The 26,813-nt window shown below is 47.1% G+C and overlaps 1 protein-coding gene across 1 annotated transcript in view; it reads right to left on the bottom strand.

The window, feature by feature from the left end:
- LOC147722455 (ATP-binding cassette sub-family A member 13-like) overlaps window positions 1-26,813 on the bottom strand; it is a 237,986-nt gene that overhangs the window by 109,293 nt on the left and 101,880 nt on the right. Inside the window, exon 2 of the mRNA XM_086967311.1 lies at window positions 2,296-2,389. Coding sequence (XP_086823437.1) covers window positions 2,296-2,389 — 94 coding nt within the window. The remainder of the gene's footprint in view (window positions 1-2,295; window positions 2,390-26,813) is intronic.

The raw sequence follows: 26,813 nt of genomic DNA on the forward strand, positions 1-26,813 counted from the left end.
TTGGGGTTTTCTGTCCAGCGCAAATCCAGATTTGAAGTAGCCCTAAAGAATCTCAAAGTAGCGCTTAGCACGGACTTGCACTATTTTGCATTAAGAGGGAATACTGTGGGTGCCACCACTCCGTTCCAATACTATTTACCACCCATGGGGCATATTAACAAGCGGCAGCGATAATTATCGCTGGCCGCTGTTATCGTGAGGAAATCTATTGCTGACTATCGGTGGCGATAATCTACATGTTAGCTTTGTATTAACAACGCTTAACGCCATGGAGATAAAAATCCCAGCGATAGCGGGGATTATCGCCATTTTCAATGGAATATCGCTGGTTTTTGAGGGATATTCGATTGAAAATGGTGATAAACTTGCTGATAGGGCCTGTGGTTTTAGCCACATAATCCACCCCCTTTACAGGTATGCCTAAATCAGGAATTTAGCAGACATTAAATTCCTGAGTTAAGCCTCTGTTAGCGATATAAATCGCAACGCTAACGCTGACGGGGCCTCGTTAATATCGCGAAGCCCCGTTAGCGATAGATTTCCCTGAAGTATTCCCAGACACACCTACCACAAGCCTACCTTGCATCTCATTAGCAATGCGAGGGTAGACGATAATAAATCCGTTCGCTAAGCGTTAAAAACCAACGCTAAGTGGCCTTGTTGATACGGCGATAACATTATTGCCGCTTACCGTCCGAAAACGGACGCTAAAGCAGTGATAATATATTTATCGCCGCCTTGTTAATATGCCCTCATATTTTTTTAAGCAAAGCTTTATCTACTAAAATGGTAGACTGGACTTTCTGCCAAAAAGTAAGCATTCTTGAGGCAGGAAGAACTTTTTCCTTTCTCTTAACGTCTCCAACTTTGCATGAGTGCTGCGTTGAAGTGCATCAAATATAAGTAAATCTGGCCCGATTTTCTGTTCTGACCACCTGATGATCTTAAGAGAGTATTACCAACAATTTTACGGATCCATATGTTGAAGAGGTGCCCAATGTCGGTGCCGGCCGGATACATGCCACATTTTCTTGATATCATCTTAGTGTAAGTTTACATACAATTAATCTAAATGGAAATCTTACATAGTTACTGGCAATCCTGAAAGTCTGGCAAGTTCCCATCAAACGTGGGTCAACGTTGGACATTTGTTATGTAGAAAATGTTCAGGAATCTTATTTCAGAAGCTCCATGACGATTTTTGGCAATGGTGTTCAATAGTTACCTCTCAACTTTACTAAGGGTGGGTGTAGTTCCCAAAGTAACGCTACGCAAAGTGCACTTCGCACTACGCAAGCTTCACGTAGCACTACGCAAGCTGCGTGGTAGCAGGTTCGCACTGTGCAAGATGCGTTTTCAATGATTGCACAGTGCGGACAAGCATCCGGCACTGTGCAATCATTGAAAACGGCATCTTGCACAGTGCGAGCTGTAGTTTTCTGCTGCTCGAGTAGATTTTTACTCGAGCGGCAGCTTTCTCAACGCGAAGTGGTAGTTTCTCATCGCGAGCGGTCGCGAGCATGCGTAACCACTCGCAATGAGAAACCTGACCTCCCCGTGTTGAGAATCTCGCCGGGATGTCATTTTGCTTGCTCGCTGTCGCGAACATGACGCTGAGGACCGCGAACAAGCAAAAAATGACCAGCTGCACTACGCTACGCTGCACTACGCGTGTTCGCACTGTGCTACGTGCAGCTCGCGTAGTGCAAAGTTGCGCAAACTTCGCAAACTACGCGAGCGTAGCGTAGTGCTTCGCCCAGGGTTAAACTTTACCATGAAGGCTGATGGTAAAGAAAAGCGCCTTACTCCACTTATTCCAATCTATTTCCATTTTGTTGATCTCTACCTAATTCTGGCCCTAATTCGCTATTCTTTTGATATGCCACCCGCCATTCATCCTTTGTATCTCACTTTATGTCTTGGATACTGTTTCTTTTTTTTGACTGACATTTTGATTTTCATAGCTGACGTCGTATATTTTCTTTGTTATTGTAACTGTAATGTGCATGAATAGGCAATGTCGTAGGTCAGGAGGAGGCTTCTTCTAGATTAAAGAAGGACACACTGTGGATTACTAGGACCAATGAGTAAGACATTCACACATAAAAACAGCACAAATACTCGCGTAAATAGTAAACTAAGGGTTTACATTGAATATGCCATGCTGTCTGCATTGCAAAATATATGTATTTTAAACATAGTAAAAGCGTAGATATCGTTATACTTGTCTAAGCAACCAAGATTTATTGTGGCCGTGTCCAGAGTGGAGAAACAACGGAAAAAGTATACACTTACATTTTTCTACGAATTGTGGAGGTTCCTGATAACGAACTGCAGCCAAAATTAAAAACAATATGCAAGGCCAAAGAACCTCTGAGAGACACAGGATCTGAAACAATTCAAAGGGTTTAATGTTAGTAAACAAAGCAGTATAAGTGAGTACATTAGGTGATAACATTAAATACATTAAAAAATATACACCTATTGGAATGTTTTTTAAAGGCCACTTCATGAAAAATAAATATGATTTGCACAAAGGTAAACCTGCAATATTTGTGCTTTATTAAGACGTATATTGATATCTTCTTTATTAATATGATATTTCGCTGTTGTTACTCTTCTTGAAAGCCTTCCACTGCATGGTCCTCACTTAAACCCCACTGCCCAGCATTTGGTGAACAGCAACGATTAATTTTGTTACCCAACATTGACACCTCAGCACCTATGAAGGAACCTGAACAAGTCAAAATAAAGGCTGCTGGCAGCCATGTTTGTCTGGATGAGGAAACACAAAGAAACCACAACCTTGCCACAAACCGTAACTAAAGGTTAAAATAGGTGCTAAATCGTATCTCCTAAAACTCACCAACCCAGTAGAGCTACAGATATTCTTGCTTTGAGGATGTTAAAGCTGCGGTTCAATGCAAAGGCCTTGTGGGAAGAGAAGCACTGGAATAGATTGGAAAAGTTGTGCAGAAAAGCCGTTTGTTTTTCTTCACCTTCTTTATGATTTTGCTTCACTGAACCCCACAATCTTTGAGTTCACTGAAGGTGCTCCAAACTTTTACCAAGACATCTGAGGGCCACAGCTTGGGCTCTGATAAATGGGTGTTATCTAAAATAGAGTATGGAATGGTGCTTGTTACACCTGGTGGAATAGAAGACATTTTCCATTTGAAGCACCAGAAGTGAGTTTGCACAAGTCTGCTGCTTCTTGGCAGGTTGTGCTCATGCACCATTCAAATCATGACCCTAGTGCCTAAAAGATAACTGCACTTGCGCCTGCCTTTTAGTTGTAAAATATAGCAATAATCAGTGTTTATTGGAGTGCCTGTAGCTTTTGGTCCTGGTGCCACTGCGCCTGCTGCACTAATAAAATCATCACCCTAGCGCTTGCTAGATAACTAAACTTCTGACTGCCTGTTTAGTTGTAAAATATAACAATAGTAGGTGTTTTTTAGGTGTTCTGATAGCTTTTGGGCCTGGTGCCACTGCACCTGCTGCACCATCAAATAATGACCCTGTTGGCTGCAAGATAACTGCACTTGTGACTCCCTGTTTAGTAGTAAAATACAGCAATATCTGGTGTTTAGTGGAGGCATGACAACTTGTGACCCCGGTGCCACTACACCTGCTGGGCCATTTAAATCAAGCCCCTTTTAACAGCAAGGTAACTGCAATTGTGACTCCCTGTATAGTTGTAATATGTAGAAATATTAGGTGTTTAAAGGAGTTCTGACAATTTTTGGGACTAGTGGCAATGCACCTGCTGCATCATGCAAATCATGACCCTGTTGTCTGCATGGTAACCCTACTTATGAATGCTTGTTTAGTAGTAAAATATAGCAATTTTAGGTGTTTAGTGGGGTGCCTAGAGCTTTTGGTCCTGATGTCACTGCAGCTGCTGCACCATTGAAACAATGACCCTGTTGTCTGCAAGGTAATTGCACTTGTAACTGCCTGTTTAGTTTTACATTTTAGCAATAATCTGTGTTTAGTGGGATCCCTAGAACTTTTGGCTCCGGTGCCGCTGTACCTGCTGCACCATTCAAATCAAGTCCCTTTTAACTGCAAGGAAACTGCGATTGTGACTGCCTGTTTAGTAGTCAAATATAGCAATATCATGTTTAGGGAAGTTCAGCCAGCTTTTGGGTCTTGTGCGACTGCTACTGCTGCACCATTCAAATCATGACCCTATTGTCTGCAAGGTAACAGCACCTGTGACTGCATGTTTAGTAGTATAATATAGCATAGCTCTTGTATATTAGCTTTATTTAGAATTTTATCATAAAGACCAAATAGATTAGGTTGAAAAAGTCAATTCAAAAATGCCTGCAAAGTGCAAAGAAAGTTACTGAGGCATGAATAGGAAATGCTACAAACGTTCTAAGGCTAAAGCATCTGCTTTCCACAACTAAGTAATAAAAAGCATGCATTTGAGCATACTGTTAGAAGCTGTCTGCCTTTTCCGTGGGAAGAGATCTTATCCTGACAGTGAATGGGGCATAAACAGCTTGAACAGCTTTAGTGGAATTATTGGAAAGGCATGCAGCCAGGGGAAGTTAACCAAAAAAAAGATACAAACAAAAGCAAATGAACACAGTAATGCGGCCAGGGAACCTCTTTTTAGATATATTAAATACAATAGATTTCACACGCACTCTGCAGGAGAAAACTAAACCACCAAAACCACAAATCATACCATTCCATACGGATGTCATAATCCATAAATATATTTTAACATAATAACTAAGGGACATATTACCAAGCAATAGCGATAATTATCGCTATTGCTTGGTTAGAGACAAATAATTACCGCTGAGCTGCGGCGATTTTTATCGCAAATAAACCTTGGTATTACCAAGGTTTATCGCAAATGCGATAAAAATCGGCCGCAATGCATGAATATTGCTGAAAAGTCCGCGATATTCATGCATTACCGAGCTAATGCTCTTAGCCATGTTATCCACCTCCCATTGGATAACATGGCTAAGAACTGCTCAGGGCAGGTGTTAGCTTTTGGAGATATTTGCGCTTAGCGCGAATACCTCCAAAAGTTGGTAATAGGAGATAGCGATGTTAGCAACTGTTTCCAGTCACTAACATCTTGGCACGCCCACTTTGCATGTCATTAGTGATAAATATCACTGACATGCAAAGTGGGGCCCAAGACGGTCGCTATCTCCTACTAGCTGTCTCTAACTGGTGTTAGCGACAGCTAGGTAATAGAGAGATAATTTTATCTCCGCTTTCTTGGCTTTTAAAGCCAAAAAAGCGGAGATAAACCCCCTTGATAATATGCCCCTAAAATTATGTGGCTGCCCTATTTAAAGAACAAGCTAAGATTGGCTCAAAACCTAAATCGTCCCAATAGTACCATTGGAGAATACTAGGAGACCTAATGCAATCCTGTAGCCTTGACATAGCTAAAACAATGCAGAAAATAGAACAATGAATAACTTTTAAAATGCACACTGAAATATTAAGTCATTATTTGACATACTTGGATATTTGGATATTTGGATGGGTATTTATAGAGCGCGAACGTTCGCTCCGGAGGGAGCATCATGGCGCTGACAAACCAAAAGACCAAGTCACAAGGAAGGTAGTGGGGGGCTAGATGGCTGATTTAGTCCAGTCATCAGAGAGATTAAAAATCCACGTTTTGAGGTGTTTCCTAAACGGTTTTTCAAGCGTCTGAAGTCTGAGATGCCTTGGCATGCTGTTCCATGCTCTGATAGCCAGGGTACTAAGTGTTTTACCGCCTTTGGACTTCAGATTGAATTTGGAGGGGGTCATGAGGTTTTCTTGTGAGGATCTAAGGGAGCGGCCTGGTGTGTAGTGGGGAAAGCGGCTTGACAGATATGCAGGGCCGGATTTGTTGAAGGCTCGGAAAGCTACAATGAGAATTTTAAAAAGTATTCTTTTATGCAAGGGGAGCCAATGTAAGGCTTTCAGAGCAGAGGAGATTGAGGATTTGCGTGGGAGTTTAAGGACAAGGCGCGCAGCAGTGTGCAGGACGCTTTGAAGTTTCAACCGGGTGGACTTTTTGGTCCCTGCCAGGAGGCCGTTACAGTAGTCCACTCGAGAGAGGATGAGGGCTACCGCGATGGTCTTTCTGGAGTCGAGCGGGAGGAAGTCAAAGAACTTTCTCAGGGACTTTATGATGCCGAAGCATTTACCTGCTACGGTCGTGGCGTGGGTATCGAAAGAGAGATCGGAATCAAAAATAACTCCGAGGTTTCTGGCTGATGAAACTGTCTGAGGAGGGGCAGCGGAATTATCAGGCCACCACAAGGCGGGGCAGAAAGAAGCGTTCTTACCAATGGGCAGGATCTCGGTTTTATTCGAGTTGCATCGGAGGTGGTTGGCATCCATCCATTGAAAGACCGCAGTGAGACAGTGCTTAAGGTTGAGTTTGGCCGTGTTTGAATTGTCGTCGATGGGGATGACAAGTTGGGTATCGTCGGCATAAGACGTGACAGTTATGCCGAACGATTCAACAAGGGTAAGCAGAGGGATGAGATATATATTAAAAAGAAGGGGACTCAGAATGGAGCCCTGGGGAACTCCGCAAAAGACCTTTTTTTCTTTCGAATGGAAGGGACCGAGTGTGACAGATTGAAACCTGTCGGAGAGGAAGGAACTTATCCAGGCTAGGGCAGAATTTGTAACACCAATGTCCTTGAGTCTGTTGAGCAGAATGGCGTGGGAAATTGTATCGAATGCTGCCGTGAGGTCAAGAAGGATCAGGATGGCCTTCTTCCTTTGATCTAGGAGGATTTTGATGGTATCGGTCAGCTCGATCAGGGCGGTTTCGGTAGAATGTTTAGGCCGGAAACCAGATTGTTGGGGGTGAAGGAGATTATGGGAGTCAAGAAATGACTTGAGCTCCTTGTGGACTAACTGTTCAGTTATTTTGCCTAGTGCAGGTAACAGGGTGATGGGACGGAGGTTAGTTAGGTCGGAGGGCGGTTTGTTTGCCTTTTTCATGAGGGGTTTAACCACTCCTTTTTTCCAAGAGAGGGGAACAGAACCAGTTTTGAGGGAAAGGTTGACTATTTCATTAATGATAGGATTAACTTCATCAATGATGATGTGGAGGATCTTGGGGGGACAAGGGTCGGAAGGGGAGCCAGATTTGCATGAAAGGATCGCTTCTCTGGTCTGAGTCAAGGTCACCAGGGTGAAGTGGTTGAGACTGTTGGCAGTTGGGGGGGGGGGGTGGTTTGGATCCAAGATTGAGTGCACAGGGGGGGGAGGTGGGAAGTTTTTATGAATGGAGGAGATTTTGTCATCGAAGTATTCAGAAATCTTATCACACAGCTCTTGGGATGGGGGGATTTCTGGTTGAAGAGCTTTAGGTTTGGTGAAAGATTTTACTATGGAGAAGAGAGTTTTTTGTTTTTGACGGGCCTCTTTGATGGCATTTACATAGTAGGTTCTTTTTGCTGATTTGATTGTTGAGAGATAATTTTTTCTCTGTTGGATGTAGTAGTTACGATCGTCATTGTTGTAGGATCTGCGCCATTTGCGTTCCGCTTTCCTGCAGAGTAGGTGTGCGGCTGTTAGATCAGGCGTGTACCAGGGAGCTTTAATTTTCGATTTCTTTAGGGTATTGTCCTTGTTATTCGGAGGGCATCGTTTTGAGATTTCGTGCGAGAGCCAGTTGTTAAGGCATACGGCGTCAGTATCGATGTTGCCAGAGGAGGAGGGGGCAGTGGTGGGGGAGAAGGGATGGGAACTGAAACTTTTCTCGACGGTTTTCCAATTAATGGAGTGAATGGGTTGGCGAGTGCGTTTTTTGCAGATAGGCGGAGGAACGCTTGAGATGTGAAAAGGGATCAAACAGTGGTCAGTCCAGATTTGGGGAGTGGGGGACAAGGTGGTGATAAACGGGAAATTGGAACAAACACCATCCAAGGTGTGACCAAGGGAATGAGTAGGCAATTTGACACTTTGTTGCAGATTGAAAATATCCAATGTCTGCAGAAAATTTCTGGTCAGGGGGTCGAAAGATTTTTCGAGATGTAGGTTAAAGTCGCCCAGGAGGGTGAAATAGGGGTAGCGGAGTAAGAAGTGTCCGAGGGCTTCATGAAGGGAGTCAAGGAACTTCGCTGCGTTGCCGGGTGGGCGGTAGATCAGGCCCCCGGAGAAGGATAGGGTTTGACTAAGTTTAATGGAAAAACCTAGCCCCTCTGTATCAGTGAGAGGGTCGAGGCAGAAGGTGTGGCAGCTAAAGGAGTTCCTCAGGATGAAAGCAACACCTCCTCCTCTACCTTTCTGTCTATCCTGTCTGTGAAAGGAATAGCCAGGGGGGAGGGCTATGGCTATGTCTGGGTTACAGTCTTCAGTCATCCAGGTCTCTGTGATAAAGAGACAGTCTAGGTCAAGGTCGATGATGAGGTCGTGGATATCCTGACTATGTTTACACAGTGACCTAGCATTTACCAGGCCACCTGTAAAGTGTGGACTAATGGGGGAGGTTGGCTGTTTGGTGGCGAAGTTGAGGGTCCATTGGCAATTGTTACAGCTGGTGGAGCCGAATACTTTAGCAAGATCAAGCTTGCAGGGGCAGTCAGATCTGCCTCGGAGTTTGAGGAGGTCGTGGGGAGCGTACCTGATGGTTAGAGGATTTTGGGCAGGGGTTCCTGCGCCTGGCGCGGTCTTGGCGCGGACGGGCGCAGACGGGCTTGCCTCAGGCGCGCCTTCGGCACGCAAACGGCGCTCCCGCTGCGCTCGTCCGCTGCGCTTCCTGTGTATGCACATTTGTAGGCGGGGAGGGCGTGGCCTCTAGTGGGCATGTCCGGCGAGCGCGCCTGCTCTGATGGCGGCCGCTTTGCCAATAAGGAGATCACCACAGCGTAAGCACCGCTGAGTACAACAAGAGGTCGTTGGCAATGAATAAAAAGCGATTTACAAAGCAGGTAATAGAGTGACACCACACAATGTTTTAAAAATTAGATTTTGCCAGTGTTTGATGAGAGTACCTCCAGATCCCGGCTTCCGCCTCAGGACTGGGTCAGTGGTCGAACGTTGCGCTGAGAGATCAGCGTTTAAGTAGAGAGAAGGGGCGTGGCCTCTAGTGGGCGTGTCCGGCGAGCGCGCCTGCTCTGATGGCGGCCGCTTTGCCAATAAGGAGATCACCACAGCGTAAGCACCGCTGAGTACAACAAGAGGTCGTTGGCAATGAATAAAAAGCGATTTACAAAGCAGGTAATAGAGTGACACCACACAATGTTTTAAAAATTAGATTTTGCCAGTGTTTGATGAGAGTACCTCCAGATCCCGGCTTCCGCCTCAGGACTGGGTCAGTGGTCGAACGTTGCGCTGAGAGATCAGCGTTTAAGTAGAGAGAAGGGGCGTGGCCTCTAGTGGGCGTGTCCGGCGAGCGCGCCTGCTCTGATGGCGGCCGCTTTGCCAATAAGGAGATCACCACAGCGTAAGCACCGCTGAGTACAACAAGAGGTCGTTGGCAATGAATAAAAAGCGATTTACAAAGCAGGTAATAGAGTGACACCACACAATGTTTTAAAAATTAGATTTTGCCAGTGTTTGATGAGAGTACCTCCAGATCCCGGCTTCCGCCTCAGGACTGGGTCAGTGGTCGAACGTTGCGCTGAGAGATCAGCGTTTAAGTAGAGAGAAGGGGCGTGGCCTCTAGTGGGCGTGTCCGGCGAGCGCGCCTGCTCTGATGGCGGCCGCTTTGCCAATAAGGAGATCACCACAGCGTAAGCACCGCTGAGTACAACAAGAGGTCGTTGGCAATGAATAAAAAGCGATTTACGAAGCAGGTAATAGAGTGACACCACACAATGTTTTAAAAATTAGATTTTGCCAGTGTTTGATGAGAGTACCTCCAGATCCCGGCTTCCGCCTCAGGACTGGGTCAGTGGTCCTCAAAACCACCCACCATTGATGGAAATAACTACTGAAAATAACAGCTGCCTTAAGATGATCTTAAGCTTGCTTTAAAATATGTGTCCATCTAAAGTATTCATCCGGTAAAGATCGCAAATAGTATAGAAAAACAGTCCAGAATGGGAGCCCGTGCCAATAATGTTCAAGCTGTTACATAATCTTACAGCTGGGACAATATGAGGTATCCCTCACACCACCCCCGCGTCCCCATACACGTCCCCTGGGCGATGGAGTTTTAGTTGTGTACCCAAAAGAATGACTGGCTGACGTGATGTTTGTGCTGACTGCCTAAAGGAGCTTGCGGTATGCAATGAGAGGTGGGAATGCCATGTCACGCACAAGCAGGTGTATCAGATTTAACGGGTTATAAAGACCTGAATTGAGTTGAATCAGAGCTTTTCTTGCCTCCCTGTGAGTAGCTGACAAAGCACGCATGGTATAAATGAGGTGTGTCCCTGTGAATGAAAAAGCTTTTCTAGAATGGGCGAAACAATGCATGAATGACAAGGTCTTTTCTTGGGTGGCTGTTTTCCTGTAAATATCAGGGAGGTTAAAGGCTCTCAAAACTCCGAATTGACAGGACAGCAAAGCTTTATTATGGGTACTTTAGTTTCAGGTGATACCTTTATTTTAATCAGTATATGTCCTCCTGCCTTGTCTTCTGGGCAGTGCCTAACTCTCAAGAATTAGTGCTGATGCCCCACGACCTGCAACCACCGTCATAAATGAAGCACTGGCGTGCCATGTGTTATCGCGGTGTGTATGTTGGGTTATGAAGAGTTGAATGGTGTTGGGAGCTCAACCAGGTCCATCTCTAAGGCACATTGGAGCTATGTTGAATCTGAGTGCTTTGTTCTGATTAGCAATCTGAATGAGATTTTTTATAGTAATTGTTGGTAATATTATAGGTTCGTTAACACCCAGCTTTGTAGAATGCTTAAACAGTGCTTAATGTATGCTGTTTTTTCCATGGGCATGGTGTGCATTGCGACACAAAAGAACCTGTCACATCTGCTCAGCTCTGCACTCGTATATACAGCCTTGTTCACAAGTGACTGTATTTCCCATATTTAGCTTAATTACATAGAGCACGCCACGCTGGGAGGGAGCTGTAACACAATCTGTGGTTTCCCTGAAAGGGTGCTAGTACAGTAGATCAGGCCCATTCATCTAGATGGAGACAGAAGGGGGGTGGGAACACACTGCCTCACATCCCAGCACCCAATTTGCCCAAATGCATCATGGTAAATGCAATGCATGATGATACTTACCTCAGTAGTAGTCTTCCATTTTTAGGTCGAGCTGATGTGGCATTCATGCGAAGCATGAATGCATCAGCTCGACAACTTATGTTGCCCGTATTTAGGAAAGTGGACAGCAATCAGACGCGCGCTTCCACATTGTCAGATTTCACCTCGGGAGCGCGCTTCTGAGCTGCGCTTGCGCGGAGAAAAGCCCTTGCTCACACACAGACACAGGCAGCCCCCACCCCTCTGCATGCACGCACGCACACACACACAAGCGCGCGCATGCACACGCAGGCACACGGCACACATACAGGCACACGGTACACTATCCCCTGCCTCGCATTCTCTCAATCACACACAGTCACGCATGCGCACACACATTCCCTCGCGCACACACGCACACACGCACACACGCGCGCACACACTCCCCCCTCCCCTCCCCTCACCTCCCCCACAGGCATACACACAGGCACGCACCGACTTCACATCAGCCCTGGGCCCCACTCACCGACTGCGCTCTTCCGGCGGGGCTCCTCACGGCGCGTCTCCTCTTCTCAATCGGGGCTCCCTCAGGTCAGAGGAGCCCCGCAACAGGCGCCACACTCCTCCTTCTCCCTGGCCCCCTCTTGGGGACCCGGGCTACCCAGGACCGGCAGGGCGCTCCATGCGCCGGCAGGCCGTCTCACGGACCTCAGGAGGCGGGACTTCCGGTCGGCCGCGAGCGGATTGGCCGGGCGGCCAAGAGCTTCCGGGTCGCCGCGGGCAGCGCGACGGCACTCTAGCAATCATCACAACAACAGGAGATGTGCACGCGACTGGCCGCTGGCGTCTCGCGTCTCTTCCGCCTTGTTTCCTGTTGTTTTTGTATTTTAATATCGCCTTCATGTTGCTTTCATATGCATGCCCGCGTGGGCTGTGAAACAAATGTAAAGGGTGTATTTTTATTGTTCCTCTTGTTGAGTGCTTCATTAATATTTTAATGTAGCAAATTAAAAACACAACCGGTAAATTTAGCGCCACTGGACACTCATTCAAGAAATTCAGACGGATGGAAAAGATCTCCAGGTGTTTTCAGGTTTGCAGCCGGCATGTAGAAGCAGCAATTACTGAGCAAGGAGCAGTAGAAATCTGGTTAGAGCCAATTCAGTCTGCCTTGGCCGGGGGGACCAGTTACACAGAGAATACCACTTTGTTTAGGATCAGTGCGAGCTCGCCAATAACAGCGGCTTTCCAGTAAGAACTGGACGCCGTGGGAAGCGTCTTGAATCCACCACGGTGACGCAGGCACATAAGTGACTGTGGTCTCCTTTCGTGTGCTAGAAATTGAAAAGATTTACTAAGGGATACCACAAATTGGCCGGAGTTCCACTGGGAAGGGCGTGAGGACAGGGGTCATAGGTGCAAAAGGGGGTGGGGCCAAATAGAGTCAGCCTGTTGTTCGCTGTTAAATTGCAAGTATGTTGTTTTGGAAAAAGTGTCCACAAATAATTTGAAACATGAAAAAATATGATTGTTAGGATGTTCTGGCTTACCTTACGATCACAAATAGATTGCATTTCATGCTAGCCTGTGGGGTTAAGGCACCTGCTGTTCAAATCAATGTGTATCTAGCAAGTCTCATGGCATTTTATGGGCAAAGCAACTAAGGTGGTTAATGCACTTGCCAAATAGATCGTGTGTACTCTCAAGCCAGAGGAGTTAATGGTGATAGAAAAGTTTGGAGGAGGAATGTGACTGTTGTAGAGCACTGTATGTGTTACCAGGTGAGTGGGTGAGCTGGTTTCCTGCAGACATCCTTGTGAACAATGCAGGCGACAAGTTCCAGTTTTAGTCAGATGGCTCATGCTGTTATGCACTTGTGGAAAACAGTTGCATGCAACCTGCAAGGTTTATATTGAATCCTTTTAGGTTTTAACTCTTTCATTGTTCCATAGATTAATACAATGAGTGCCACTGAGATATGTAGTAGTAATAAAAAAAGTATTCCTACACAACAATATTTTGTGCTGTCGGCTATTCGGGTCATAATAATTAGTGTGCAGCCGGCATGTAGAAGCAGCAATTACTGAGCAAGGAGCAGTAGAAATCTGGTTAGAGCCACTTCAGTCTGCCCTGGCCGGGGGGACCAGTTACACAGAGAATACCACTTTGTTTAGGATCAGTGCGAGCTCGCCAATAACAGCGGCTTTCCAGTAAGAACTGGACGCCGTGGGAAGCGTCTTGAATCCACCACGGTGGCGCAGGCACATAAGTGACTGTGGTCTCCTTTCGTGTGCTAGAAATTGAAAAGATTTACTAAGGGATACCACAAATTGGCCGGAGTTCCACTGGGAAGGGCGTGAGGACAGGGGTCATAGGCGCAAAAGGGGGTGGGGCCAAATAGAGTCAGCCTGTTGTTCGCTGTTAAATTGCAAGTATGTTGTTTTGGAAAAAGTGTCCACAAATAATTTGAAACATGAAAAAATATGATTGTTAGGATGTTCTGGCTTACCTTACGATCACAAATAGATTGCATTTCATGCTAGCCTGTGGGGTTAAGGCACCTACTGTTCAAATCAATGTGTATCTAGCAAGTCTCATGGTATTTTATGGGCAAAGCAACTAAGGTGGTTAATGCACTTGCCAAATAGATCGTGTGTACTCTCAAGCCAGAGGAGTAAATGGTGATAGAAAAGTTTGGAGGAGGAATGTGACTGTTGTAGAGCACTGTATGTGTTACCAGGTGAGTGGGTGAGCTGGTTTCCTGCAGACTTCCTTGTGAACAATGCAGGCGACAAGTTCCAGTTTTAGTCAGATGGCTCATGCTGTTATGCACTTGTGGAAAACAGTTGCATGCAACCTGCAAGGTTTATATTGAATCCTTTTAGGTTTTAACTCTTTCATTGTTCCATAGATTAATACAATGAGTGCCACTGAGATATGTAGTAGTAATAAAAAAAGTATTCCTACACAACAATATTTTGTGCTGTCAGCTATTCGGGTCATAATAATTAGTGTAATTGCACACTTCACTCACAGTCCGAATGTACCTGCTGCTAATGGAGTCTCGCAGTCCAAGTTAGAGTGCAGTTTGGGACTAGTGTAGATCTTCTGAAGTCTGTAAAGGATGGTGAAGGTGACTACATATTTGCTGATGTTATGCCTCTTTTAGAAGCTTTACAACCCCATCTTGCTGCACTTCACATGATGCTGCCCTGTTACCTCAGAGGAAGACCTGCCCTCTTGAAAAGAGAATTCACCATGTGGAAAGGGGACGTGGCCTTAGACATGCAGGGCTTTATGCAGATAAACTGCCCGAGGCCCTCCTTCAGTTTTCAGACCCCCCCCACCCCATCCGTTTGCAAATAGAATGTACATATAAAAATTATTTGGACACATCATTAAAATGTTTAACTTTTCTACAAGAAATATTGTATATGTACTTTTTTATGCAAAGAAAATGTAAATACTGCATAAATGACTTTTCTACAACACATATTTTATATGTACCTTTTTATGCAAAGAAAATTAAAATAGCGCATAAATAAAAACATTGCCATTTACAGTACTAATAGCTCAAACTTAAATAATGCGAGACCTATTGCATTGCAAATGCTTGTTTACCCTTGTTGGTGCAGCCTGTGCTGTGTAACTCTAGACATGTGTTTCTGGATTCATTCAGAAGAGAGAAACAAGTCCTTTTTATGGTGCAGGAAACGCTTGCCAAAGTCTCCTCAGGTCTCTGTCCTATTCGCTAGGCACAGGTGCATCAACACAAGCTTGACAGCTCAGTAGCTCAAGGGATCATTTTGAAACAGAAAGAGGGTGAGAGCACACTGCATCACATCCTAGCACTCAATTTGCTTTGACAACCTGCGTTTCTGTGTGTGGCAGTGCCACGAGAGACGTAAGATCGGAAGAGAATCCACCCATTCCACCTTCTGTGGCTCCACTGTCACAATGAAGCACAGCAAAAGGGCAAGGGCAAGGCTTGCTGTGTAGCATCGCCCAACGTCTCAGCCTCTCTCTTTCCCAAGCAGTCAACATATATTGAAGAGGCAGGAGAGATGAAGAGTCACAGGCTGTAAAGTAGAGCATTGCAATGGAGCAGCAGCAAATGCTCCATTGCCTTCAGTGGACCAATCAAAAGTTAAATGTTCTAATTAAAATTATGGCACATTCCAACTTGATTTTGAAGGAGCACATTATAGATATTCATTTTCCAGAGCTACGCCAACACCAAGCTGACTAACCCCAGGAAGCTTGCTGAGGAGGCGGACATCTAGGAGAGTGCAAACAGGCATCTGGTGGGGATTTCAAATGTTTATCAGTATCTCACCAGGGAAAGGGTCCCATTCCCAATCTGGCCACCAGAAAAAGAGCCTACCTGATAAGAATCAGAGTAAGTCCGTTGAGTGCTATGAGTGCTATAAGTATGGGCACTGCAAGGGGGATCCCCAGTGCCCCAAGTGGGCATAGCCTCCCACTTGAGGAAAGACACCAGAGTGGTTAGTGAAGTGCTTGGGGAGGAACTTGTCTCTGTTAATAGGGGGGACTCAGTGAGGTTCCCTGGTGTTCCTGGGTGACATGTAGATGGTACAAAAAACCCATATGCCCTCCTATACTGCAAAGATAAGGCAGCGAGTCACCATCAAAGGGCAAGGTGTTGAGGCTCTGAGGGACACGGGTGCCAGTATGTCTTTGGTAAGGAGTCAACTGGTGGCCCCAGAGCAGATTGTACCCAATATATTCCACGAGACTCTAGTAGCAGACATCCATGAGGGTCACAACCCAGTGGCCCTTGTCCCATTTGAGTCGGGGTGCTCAGGTCTTCTGAAACTTGCTGTGAGCCTTGCCATGCTGTGGATCATTAGTTATGAAATGACCTCGAGTACACGACCTGGAAGTAAGTGGAGCTTAGTTCACACCTGGAAATGTTGGGGCTGCTTGAGTAGATGTGCGCAACCACCAGGTTCATGGCTGTCCTGAAGGGAGCCAAGTAAGTCTGGAGTCATTCTGGAACGATAGCCCAGACAGCTGTCGAAAGAGGGAAGGGCATGGGAAGTGAGGAACCAGTCCCTGAATGTCTCCCAGCTGAGGTAGATGGGGCGCCAAAGTAGGTTGCCCCAGAGCCCACTGGAGAGGACATTGCTTCCCTTGGTGACCTGCATGAATTTGCTGGATTGCAAAGAGAAGGTAGACCCAGCATGGAGGATTTTCGTAAGGTACAGATAGGGTGTTCCACCCTGGAAGGCATGAGGCAACAGCCTGAAGCCTAGCAGCAGGTGATGTCTCCGGTAGTCTCCTGATTTACAGGGAGGACAACCTCTTGTATAGTGAGCCTAAGGCACCTGTGTATATGGATAGCCACAGACAAGGAAACTTAGGGGTAACTTGATGCCCACTGGAGAGGACATTGCTTCCCTTGGTGACCTGCATGAATTTGCTGGATTGCAAAGAGAAGGCAGACCCAACATGGAGGATTTTCGTAAGGTACAGACAGAGTGTTCCACCCTGGAAGGCATGAGGCAACAGCCTGAAGCCTAGCAGCAGGTGATGTCTCCGGTAGTCTCCTGATTTACAGGGAGGACAACCTCTTGTATAGTGAGCCTAAGGCACCTGTGTATATGGATAGCCACAGACAAGGAAACTTAGGGGTAACTTGATGGATCTTCCTGGGAGGGTGGGAGGGAGGAGCTCCTACTTATACCTAAATAGGCTGTGTCATGTCCACACAGACAAAGGGTTGTATGTCCCTGTAGTGAGTCTGGAGCCAGGGTGGGGAGAAAGGGCATCTGTGTACTTCGAAGACCCCTCATTAAAGTCACCCCTACTTCAAATGCACAACTGGGTATAAGTAGTGGATCTCTGACACCACCACTTCAGTACACTTCTATGCCTGAGGATACCCTGCCAGGAAGGAGGCCTGCTGTGCTGAAGGACTGCCACTCTGCTGGACTGCTGCTCTAGAAGAAATGCTCTCTGCTTTGCTGACCTACTCCCTTCTGCCCTCTACCCCTGAGTGAGAAGGACTGACCCCAGAACCCAGAGTGACTCCAAGGGCTAGCTGGTTAGGCTCCTGATCTGAGGTCTCAGGGACATAACAGACTTCAACTCACCCTGCTCTTACAACTAGGACCATTGAAAGTCAGCCAGAGGTGTTCTGCCATAGCACCAATGTATCCTGTGCTGAGAGGGCAGAATTGATGCATTGCCGGAGTAGGCCCGGTGCATCGCACTCAGAACCAGCGCATCGCCACCAGAACCACAACATCAATCAATCAATAAATCAATCAGGGGTTGGTGAAGCACGCTACTCACCCGTGAGGGTTTCAAGGCGCTGAGGAGAGGGTAGGGCAGCTCCAGGTCAGTCGAAGAGCCAGGTCTTGAGATCTCGTCTGAATGAGTGAAGGTTAGGAAAGCTCCGTATTCCTAATGGGAGAGAGTTCCAAGCTGTGGCAGCGGTGTAGGAGAAAGCTCTTCCTCCTGATATGGCTCGGCGGATGCGGGGGACTTCTGCCAGGGAGAGGTGCGCTGAATGGAGGTTCCTTGTAGGTACGTGGAAACTTATTCTGTCGTTGAGGTAGCTGGGTCTGATGTTGTTGAGAGCCTTTTAGGCGTGTGTGAGTAGTTTGCATATGACCCTCTTCTCAACAGGGAGCCAGTGGAGTTCTCGCAGGTGAGGGGTCATGTGATCATGGTGAGGTGTCCCTAAGATTAGCCTGGCGGCTGCGTTCTGGATATTTTGGAGTTTGCGTTTTAGAGATTTGTTGATTCCTGTGTAGAGGGCGTTTCCGTAGTCTAGCCTGATTGTGATGAGAGCGTGGGTGACTGTCTTTCTGCAATCAGGGGGAATACATTTGAAAGTCTTCCGTAGAATCCCTAGGCAGTTGAAACAGGTGGATGAGATGGCGTTGATTTGGTGGTTCATGGAGAGGGAGGAGTCTAGGATTATGCAGAGGTTACATGCGTGTTCCGTGGGGGGGGCCGAGGGCAGGTGGCCACCATGAGTTGTTCCATGCAGTGGGGTGGGGTCCAAAGATGAGAACCTCGTTCTTCTCGGAGTTGAGTTTAAGACAGCTGTCCTTCATCCAGGTGGCGACGTTCTTCATTCCCTCTTGAAAGCTGAGTCTGGTATCTTCTGGGTTTCTGGTTTGGGATAGGATTAGTTGGCTGTCGTCGGCGTAGGATACGATGTTTAGTCTGTGTCGTCTGAATATGTTGGCGAGGGGGGCCATGTAGATGTTGAACAGGGTGGGGCTCAGGGAGGAGCCTTGGGGGACTCCGCAGATGATGTCCGTGGGTTCGGAGAGAAAAGGAGGGAGCCTAACTCTCTGAGTCCTGTTGGAGAGGAAAGAGCGGATCCAGTTGAGGGCGGTTTCCTGGATACCTGCGACGAAGGTGATCAGTTGGATGTTGACGAGTCTCTCTGCTACTTTGGCCACGAAGGGAAGGAGGGAGATGGGCCTGTAGTTCTTTAGGTCAGTCAGGTCCGCTGATGGCTTTTTGAGGAGGGGCTTGACTTCTGCGCATTTCCAATCCGGGGGGTAGGTGCCCGTGGACAGGGAGGAGTTGATGGTGTGGGCTAGCTCTGGAGCGATGGCCGAGGAGGCTCTGTGGAAGATATGGAGGGGGGGGGCAGGAACCGTGGGGGCTCCTGGGTGAGTTTTCTTCATGGTGGTGGTGATGAGATTGATGGAGGCGGGGGACCAGGTGGTTATGGTAGGCGTAGTGGAGATGGTGGTGGTGAGAGTGGACGCATTCGTTGGTTCGTTGAAGTTGACGTAGAGGGTCATGATCTTATGGTGGAAGAAAGTGCTTAGCTTGTTGCAGGGATCTTGGGAGGGGGTGATGTCTGAGGCTTCGCAGGTAGGTTTGTTGAGATGAGTGATGATCTTGAAGAGTTTGCTGCTGTTCGTTGTGTTGGCGTTGATCTTTTCGCTGATGAAAGTTCTTTTGGTGTCTCTTTTCAGCTGTTGGTAATTCCTCATGGCGCTTCTATAGTCTGCGTGGGCTGCCGGGGTCTTCTGGTTCCTCCACGATTTCTTGAGGCGTCTACAGGTGCGTCTGGACTCAATGAGTTCCGTCGTGAACCAGGCGGCTTTCAGAGGGTGTATGGTGGTAGCTAGTCTCAGGGGAGCTAGTTTATCTGCGCAGCTGTTGATCCACCTGAATGGTGATGGATTAAACCCAGATCTTTTGACTGGGTGTGAGTGTTTGATTGGTTCAGATGCTCTGTCCATTACCACCCCCTTTTGCACCGCTTTTGGCCGCCATAAGTGTGGCAGGGTATGCTCAGACGTGAGTCCCTTGCTGACTTTGCCACTGGATTCAAGCAAGCCGGGCTGAAGAGGGCTTGAATGCCAGAAACAGGTCCTCTGAAGCTTGTTTCCGGTCCAGGGAAGGCATGGCTTGGCAGTTCGGGCTGGACTGTTCCCATGAGGCACAGGGTCAGACTGATTTGCATATAGCCATGTCTGAACTGGGGTGGCAGAGTGGGCTAAAGAACGGTGATGGATTAAACCCAGATCTTTTGACTGGGTGTGAGTGTTTGATTGGTTCAGATGCTCCGTCCATTACCACCCCCTTTTGTACCACCTGTGGAGTTCCGCTGCGGCCGCTTCAGTGTCCGTGAAGGAGGCAGGGGGGTCCTGAAGAAGGGTGGAGTTGATGAGTTCCGTGGAGATCTTGCTCCAGCTTCCTCGAGGAGGGCGCAGAGCTATTCTGGGTGTGGCGCCGGACGAGAAAGTGAAATGGATACAGTGGTGATCGGTCCAGGCATGCTGGGAGGTATGGGTGACCCGGATGTTAGATCCTGCGGCGAAAATGGGGTCAAGAGTGTGACCCGCCGTGTGAGTGGGGGATTTTACCAGTTGCTTGAGTCCCAGGTTAGAGAGGTTCTCCAGTAGAGCGTTTGAGTCGGGGTGCAGGTGGTCGTTGAGGTGAAAGTTTAGATCTCCGAGTAGGATGTAGTTCGTGGAGGTGATGGAGTGGGATGCGGCAAGTTCAGTGTTGGCGGTAGTGGGTTGGTCTGTAGATGAGCAAGCCTCCGAGTGTGGTCCTGGGGTTGGTGTGAATCTGAAAATGGAGGTGTTCTATGTTGGGAAGAGTGGTGTTGAGGTTGGGAGTGGAGAGTTTGAGGGCAGTTTTGTGCGCAATAGCGATGGCTCCTCCTGGGCAGTTCGGGCAGTCCAATCTCTTGAATTTGTAGCCTTCAGGTATAGCCGTGGCGATGTCCGGTCCGGAGCTTGCGTTTGTCCATGTCTCGTGAAAAAAGCGACATCGGGAGTGAGAGTGTCCAGTAGGTCCCAAATCTTAGTGGCGTGTCGGTGGAGGGACCAGACGTTGAAGAGGATGCAGTGGATGGTGTCGGTGGCTGAGGCGGCTTCAGGGGTAGTGCTTGTAGCTGAGTCCACGTTGGTCAAGGAGAAAGTGCTACGGCAGTGCGTGCATGAGAAAGCTCCTTGAGTGTTATGAGGAGCAGCTTGTACGCAGAGCTGGAGGTAGCTGGGTTTGAGAGCGAGGAGAGTGGTGCTGGTGTAGCGGTAGGGGCCTGGAGGGCCAGGGGTCGTGGCGCTGGGTGCGGTCTAGGCGCAGATGGGCTTGCCTTTGCAAGAAAAGATCAACGCATCCCCTAGACTGTACGGAGAAACTCCATGCATTGGCTTCAGAACCATTACATCTCAGAACCTGCGCATTGTCTTCGGAACCAGTGCATCACCATTGTTGTGTTGTGGAGAAAATCAATGCATCACTTCGACTGCAGGATCAACACCAACGCATCGCTTGGCTGCAATCCCTGCATCTTTTCTGTTACAATCAGGATCAAGGTACTTTTGTTCAGCAGGCCTTGCGGGGTCACTGTATCTGGCTTGCGTTCTATCTCGGTCAGCCTGAACCTTTGACATTGCCCCAGTCCAAGGTGCCCAAATATCCTAAATAAGTGCTTACTGCTTTTAAATGCCATTTTCACATTTAATCTTAAAAATATCATATCTTGACATCTACTCAATGGATTTTTGTTGTTTTGGCCTTGTTTTATTTATTACATTAGGCACTATTTTCTAACTTAGGGGCTGATTACGATGTCGAGCGGAAAGCCGCCGCCCGGCACCGACTCGGAATTGGGACGGACTGACTTGCAGTCAGCTGTTCCGACTTCTGGATTATGATGCGACTGAACACTGTTCAGTCGGATTCCCATTGTTTTCTATGGGAGCTCATGTTCCAATGGGGAAATAGGGTGTTTGCGGAAAGCACTACACCCTGTCGCAGGCACCCCATGATGCCTGTCATACAGTGCAGGGTTATACAGGGAGTACCTTAAGTACCCCCTCAGCCATCGACGTAGGCCACGGGGACAAGGGGGCACAGCTAGTGGCCCACAAAGTCACTTTCCGACAGCCTATCCATGTAGGACAGGGTGACGCTGAAAGGCTGATAGACATCAACATCGTAATCCCCGCACAAAAGCTGACAATACGGGTGTACGATGCGGTTCCGAATAACACGAATACTCCATGAGTCACTCGGAACCAATTCGGAATAACCGCCCTGTTTACGGTCCGACCTCTAACATCATAATCGGGGTGTCAGAATGTAAACAGACCAAGTCAGTCGGAAGGGCTCCAACGTGGTCGAAGGGATTCCAACTGCCTGACATTATAATTGGCCCCTAAGTGTGGAGTCTTTTTGTGAGGTGTTCTCACTGATTTACTGTTTGCACAAATACTTTACACATTGTCTCTTAAGTTAGGCCTGACTGCTCTGTGCTAAGCTACCAGAGGGTGAGCACAGGTTAATTTAGGGTGTGTTGGTGATTTACCCTAACTAGAACTGTGGTTCCTGCTTGGACAGGGTGCATACCTCTGCCAACCAGAACCCCAGTTTCTAACAGTCATCTCGCTCTGAACCTACAAAGCTGCTTAACTCTTTTCTTTCTGTTTATGTTAGTGGGTGTTTGGTACCTTCCTAATTGTCACCAACACAATGTATATTATCAAGATCTAAATACATTGCCCAAGGAGGGTTTTCCCTAATGGGGGGTTCCTCCTTGCTGTGGCACTCTAAAAGAGAGACCTGTGATCTTTCAACTACATTATTCTCTGGAGAGTGGCACTGTGGTCATTGTGAGGAGACAATTTTTCTCAAGATAATCTTGAAGGGCATTATACAGACCTACATAGCATATAGTCTTCGACACTTCCTCTACGTGGAACAAGACCAATCTCAAGTTAAATGAGTATGATAGTGACAGGTATGAGCTAATAAACTATGCATTTATGAGACAACTCCCAACAACTATTGCAATATTTTAAGAATATCTAATAAATTATGATGCATGGCAAGGATTGTTGCATGATGAGAAATAAGACTTGGATGGTTTTTTGAACAAGAAGAATTGATCACAATGTACTGGATAACTTGCTGATGTATCAATATCCAGTGTACCTGAGATTACATCTTACTGCTGCTCAGATTTTGGACCCTATACAACCACCAGGGCTACTGATAAATCATGGTAAAGTAGAGTGATTTACAAAGAACAAAGAACACTAGTCAATCAAGCCATGTGTGACAAAACAGTCTTCAACAACAAATGGCGACAGCAGTACCAGATCCCAGCTGATAAAGACGTCCATAGGAAATGAGCTCATATAATAGGGCCACTAGAGAGACAGGACAAGGATGCTCAAAGCAGAACACAAGATGTCAGCTCTCACTGTCACATGCAGTCCACAAAAAGATTAAATGTCCAGAACTAAACCGCCAACATCACAAAAATCCAGGGCCATATTCCACAAAGAAGAGGAGTCCACCGGAGCATCTATGAAACCAGGTCTAGTGACAATGAATAGTGGCAAGGTAGACCATTGAGCTGTCTCCCAGGTCCTGCTAAGCAAGAAATGAGTCCTACATGCTGTGTTTCCAGATGGCTATCAACTGTCTGGATTCTAATTTAGTGAAATAGCCGGGCCTTGAAGTTCTAGATCTATTCTAGAGTCACAACTCCATGCTTCTTTTTTGCCGCATGCAAGCACAGAAGGGAGAAAATTGTTACTAACGTCAATAAATTCAATAGGGTATTCTCTTGACACATAGTAACCACAGACCACTATGTACGAGTAATCAATTTATTTCAAAGCTAAAAATAACTGGACTGTAACGAAGAAGGATCGTCTGGAGAGGAAGACAAAATAAACATCGATTGGTCTGTGACACCCACCCCGCAACTCTTGTCTCCATACAGCAGGATGAATGGCACACGCCATCCCCTCCCATGTTGGAAGCCGCGGCCTGTTTCCTCAGCCATGCGTTTAACTGGGGAAACCCTCATCAAGTTAACCACCCCCTTGATGACGTGGACCCTAAGGGCCCAATAAGGAGAAGAGACTCCCCGACGTCAGCGCATGCAATTCCCCAGAGGAGGAAGAAAAAGGAGGTTCGGGAAAGGTCACGGGGGAAGAAAGAAGAACGCCGCTGCAGAGAGAAGGGAGTCGTCCGAAAGGAAGCGACAGGAGTCCTGGGAATGCCAGGAGGCCACCAACACTGCGCATTATCCAGCCACGCTCCAGGAGGAGCGTGGCTATCCCAGGTACGGGAACAATTGACAGGGTGGGTTGGGAGGAGGGAGAAACCCGGGAAGTAGTCCGGTTCCCTCGATTACGCGCCTGCTTGCACCCTGGTCCATACACCTTCAGGATCACCCTTAGATGTGTGTCACGGGTTTTCTATTGGTGTTCCTTCACTCCCTCTCCCTTCCCTAATGATATTTCAACATCCTCACCACAGTCTTGTCTCATTTTTTGTGTCTGAGATTGGGAAGTTCACCTCGCCTTTAAAAAGAAGGGGACTGCCAGGACGAATAGTGGTCACCGCATTCAAAGACTAATAATCCAAACGTTTGAATTAACAGACTGGCTTCACATAGGAGACGCGTTTGTACAAAAATAAAACCTTCCCTAACTCGACACAGTTTCCGATCCCTTATTTCGGGCTCGCAACATTTGGTGGAGAATGCGGGCAATATAACCTCCGTCAGTAATCCCATGATGGATGCGCTTATTCAGCATCTCGTAAAAGGCCAGGACAAATTAGAATGGGCCGTAGAATGACAGATGGCATCAGTCCAGGCTGACCGTGATACATTTAAAAACACCATTAACGCCAAGATAGAAGGACTACAAAAAATGGTATCGGAACCGGTGGTCCAAGTACAGGGGGAAACCAAAGGCCTGTCCCATGAACCTTCAGGTATCTCCCTTCAAAAATATGTGGCAGGAGAAGATCTCAACACGTTTCTCTTAAATTTCGAATGCGCTGCTCGGGCATGTGGGTGGCCTGAAGCAAAGTGGCCCTTCTTCTTGGCTCCCCTATTGACGGAGGAAGCCCAAGCCGCCTATCCGGTGGAAAACGCGACAGGAGATACACCCTGTGCAGTAATAAAAGAGGTCATACTGGATCATCTGGGCCTTGATGCAGAGACATATCGGGTACGCTTCAGGAAGGAGAGGGGTATCCCAGGGGAAAATCCCAAAGCGCTATACTTCCGTCTCAAGATGGCAGCCGATAAATGGCTGAGGCCGGAGAAAGCACAAAAGAAGAAATCATGAATCGTATTTATATGGAACAGTTCTTTGAGGCACTACCCTTTAACACACAGAGATGGCTAAAGCAACTTCCCCATCTCACACCAAAACAAGCAATCGAAATGGCTGCAACCTTTTCGAGAGCACAACCTAGAAGATCGAGAAATCAAGTAAATCCTTCCCCATGAAGATCGAGAAGAGGCAACGTCCCGTAGCCGAACCAGCGAAAGCAAAGACACAGAAATCTGAGTTACCAACCTTCCGGGGCCCACAGTGTTTCGACTGTGGGGATTGGGGCCATATCACTCGTCTGTGCCCAAAATGTAAACCAACAGAGAAACCCATGGAAGTGGGTAATGTCCCAAAATCAATCCTATACACGGCCGAGATGGGTAGTGCATTCTACATAAGTGTCCGGGTGAATGAGAGGGCGGTTAAAGCACTGTTAGATTCCGGTTGCAAACAGTCAGTCATAAGAGAATCCCTAATAGAACCAGCCCAAATCCTTCAACATACAACGGTACACATATGCTGTGTCCACGGGGATGTGAAGCCATACCCTCTGGCTTTGATAACTCTTCATCCCCCTCAGAGAACTCCCTGTTCAGTTCAGTTGGGGGTTCTGCCTTCCCTACCTGAAGAATCAATAATAGGGACGGATAATCCAGGTTTTTTGGAATTATTTCTTGGGACCTTACAGCCAAGAAAAAGTGGGGGAGGGAACATAAATCAACCTGTAACACCTTTTAACACCTGAACCTTGGCGTTTAGATAGGAGCTTCAAATTTGCCCAGGCTAAATATAGAACCCTGTTGTATGCTTAGGAACATGCACACCAGAACCAAGATATACAAAACCCCACTTATCCCCATTTCTTTTTTTAAAGAAGGGTTGTTATACCGCCTGGGTGCTGCAGAAGACTCACCCCAATTACTTGTCCCAATGATTTTTATGGAACAGATACTATTTTTCGCCCATTCCCATCTCACAGCAGGGCACACCGGGACAGAAAAGACAACGCAAAAAGTGTTACAACATTTTTACTGGCCTGGGGTCTACCGAGACATCAAAACACACTGTCAGACTTATGTCAGAAGAAAAACACCTACCGACCTCCGGCAGTTCCCTTGCAACCCTTACCTATAATGGGTAAACCATTCGAGAGGTTAGGGATTGACTTGATAGGCCCCTACCCAAAACACAAGAGGGAAACTTGTATGCTCTAGTAATCGTAGACTATGCGACAGGGTATCCAGAGGCCTTTCCCTTAAGAGCCCCTACCACTCGAAACATCACGGACAGGCTTATAGAGCTCTTTTCCAGAGTAGGTTTTCCCGAAAGAGATTCAAACAGATCAAGGCACCCCTTTTATCTCTCGCCTTATGAAAGAAGTCTGTCGCACCTTGAGCCTCCGACATATTAGGACCTCTGTATATCATCCTCAAATGGATGGCCTAGTTGAAAGGTACAACAGGACTTTGAAGACTACGCTGAAAAAGCTGCTTGCAGTCGAGGGAAGAGACTTGGACCATCTCTTACCCCTTGCCCTGTATGTAATCCGATCCGAAGTCCAGAGCAGTCTTGACTGCTCATCCTTTGAAATGCTTTATGGAAGGCAACCAAGATCGTTGCTTGAGATGACGAAGGAAGCATGGGAAAAAGAAGATCGAGATAACATTCAGGATATGTTGGACTATACCCAGCAACTCAGAAACAAAATAGGGAAGCTAAGAGACCTGGCCTACTCTCATTTGGAACATAGTAGAGTTAAACAAAAAAAACTTTTACAACAGAGGAAAAAGTTGGGGGACTCTGTCCCTGGACGACTGGGTCCTGGTTCTTCTTCCCTCTTCCCCAAAGAAGTGTCAAACCGAATGGAAAGGACCATATAAGATTGTGGAAATCATAGGGAAAACCACATACCGGGTACAGATAACGCCTACCCGGAAACAGACATACCACATAAATCTTTTAACAAAGTGGCTGGGCCCTGTACCCAAATCTGCACACCAAGTCTTGCCTTCCCTAGATCCTGCTCTGACCACACTGGACCAGCTTGTTGTCAACGATAATCTGT

This window comes from Lissotriton vulgaris, chromosome 4_1 (assembly GCF_964263255.1).
Source record: "Lissotriton vulgaris chromosome 4_1, aLisVul1.2, whole genome shotgun sequence".
Taxonomy (NCBI): Eukaryota; Metazoa; Chordata; class Amphibia; order Caudata; family Salamandridae; genus Lissotriton; species Lissotriton vulgaris.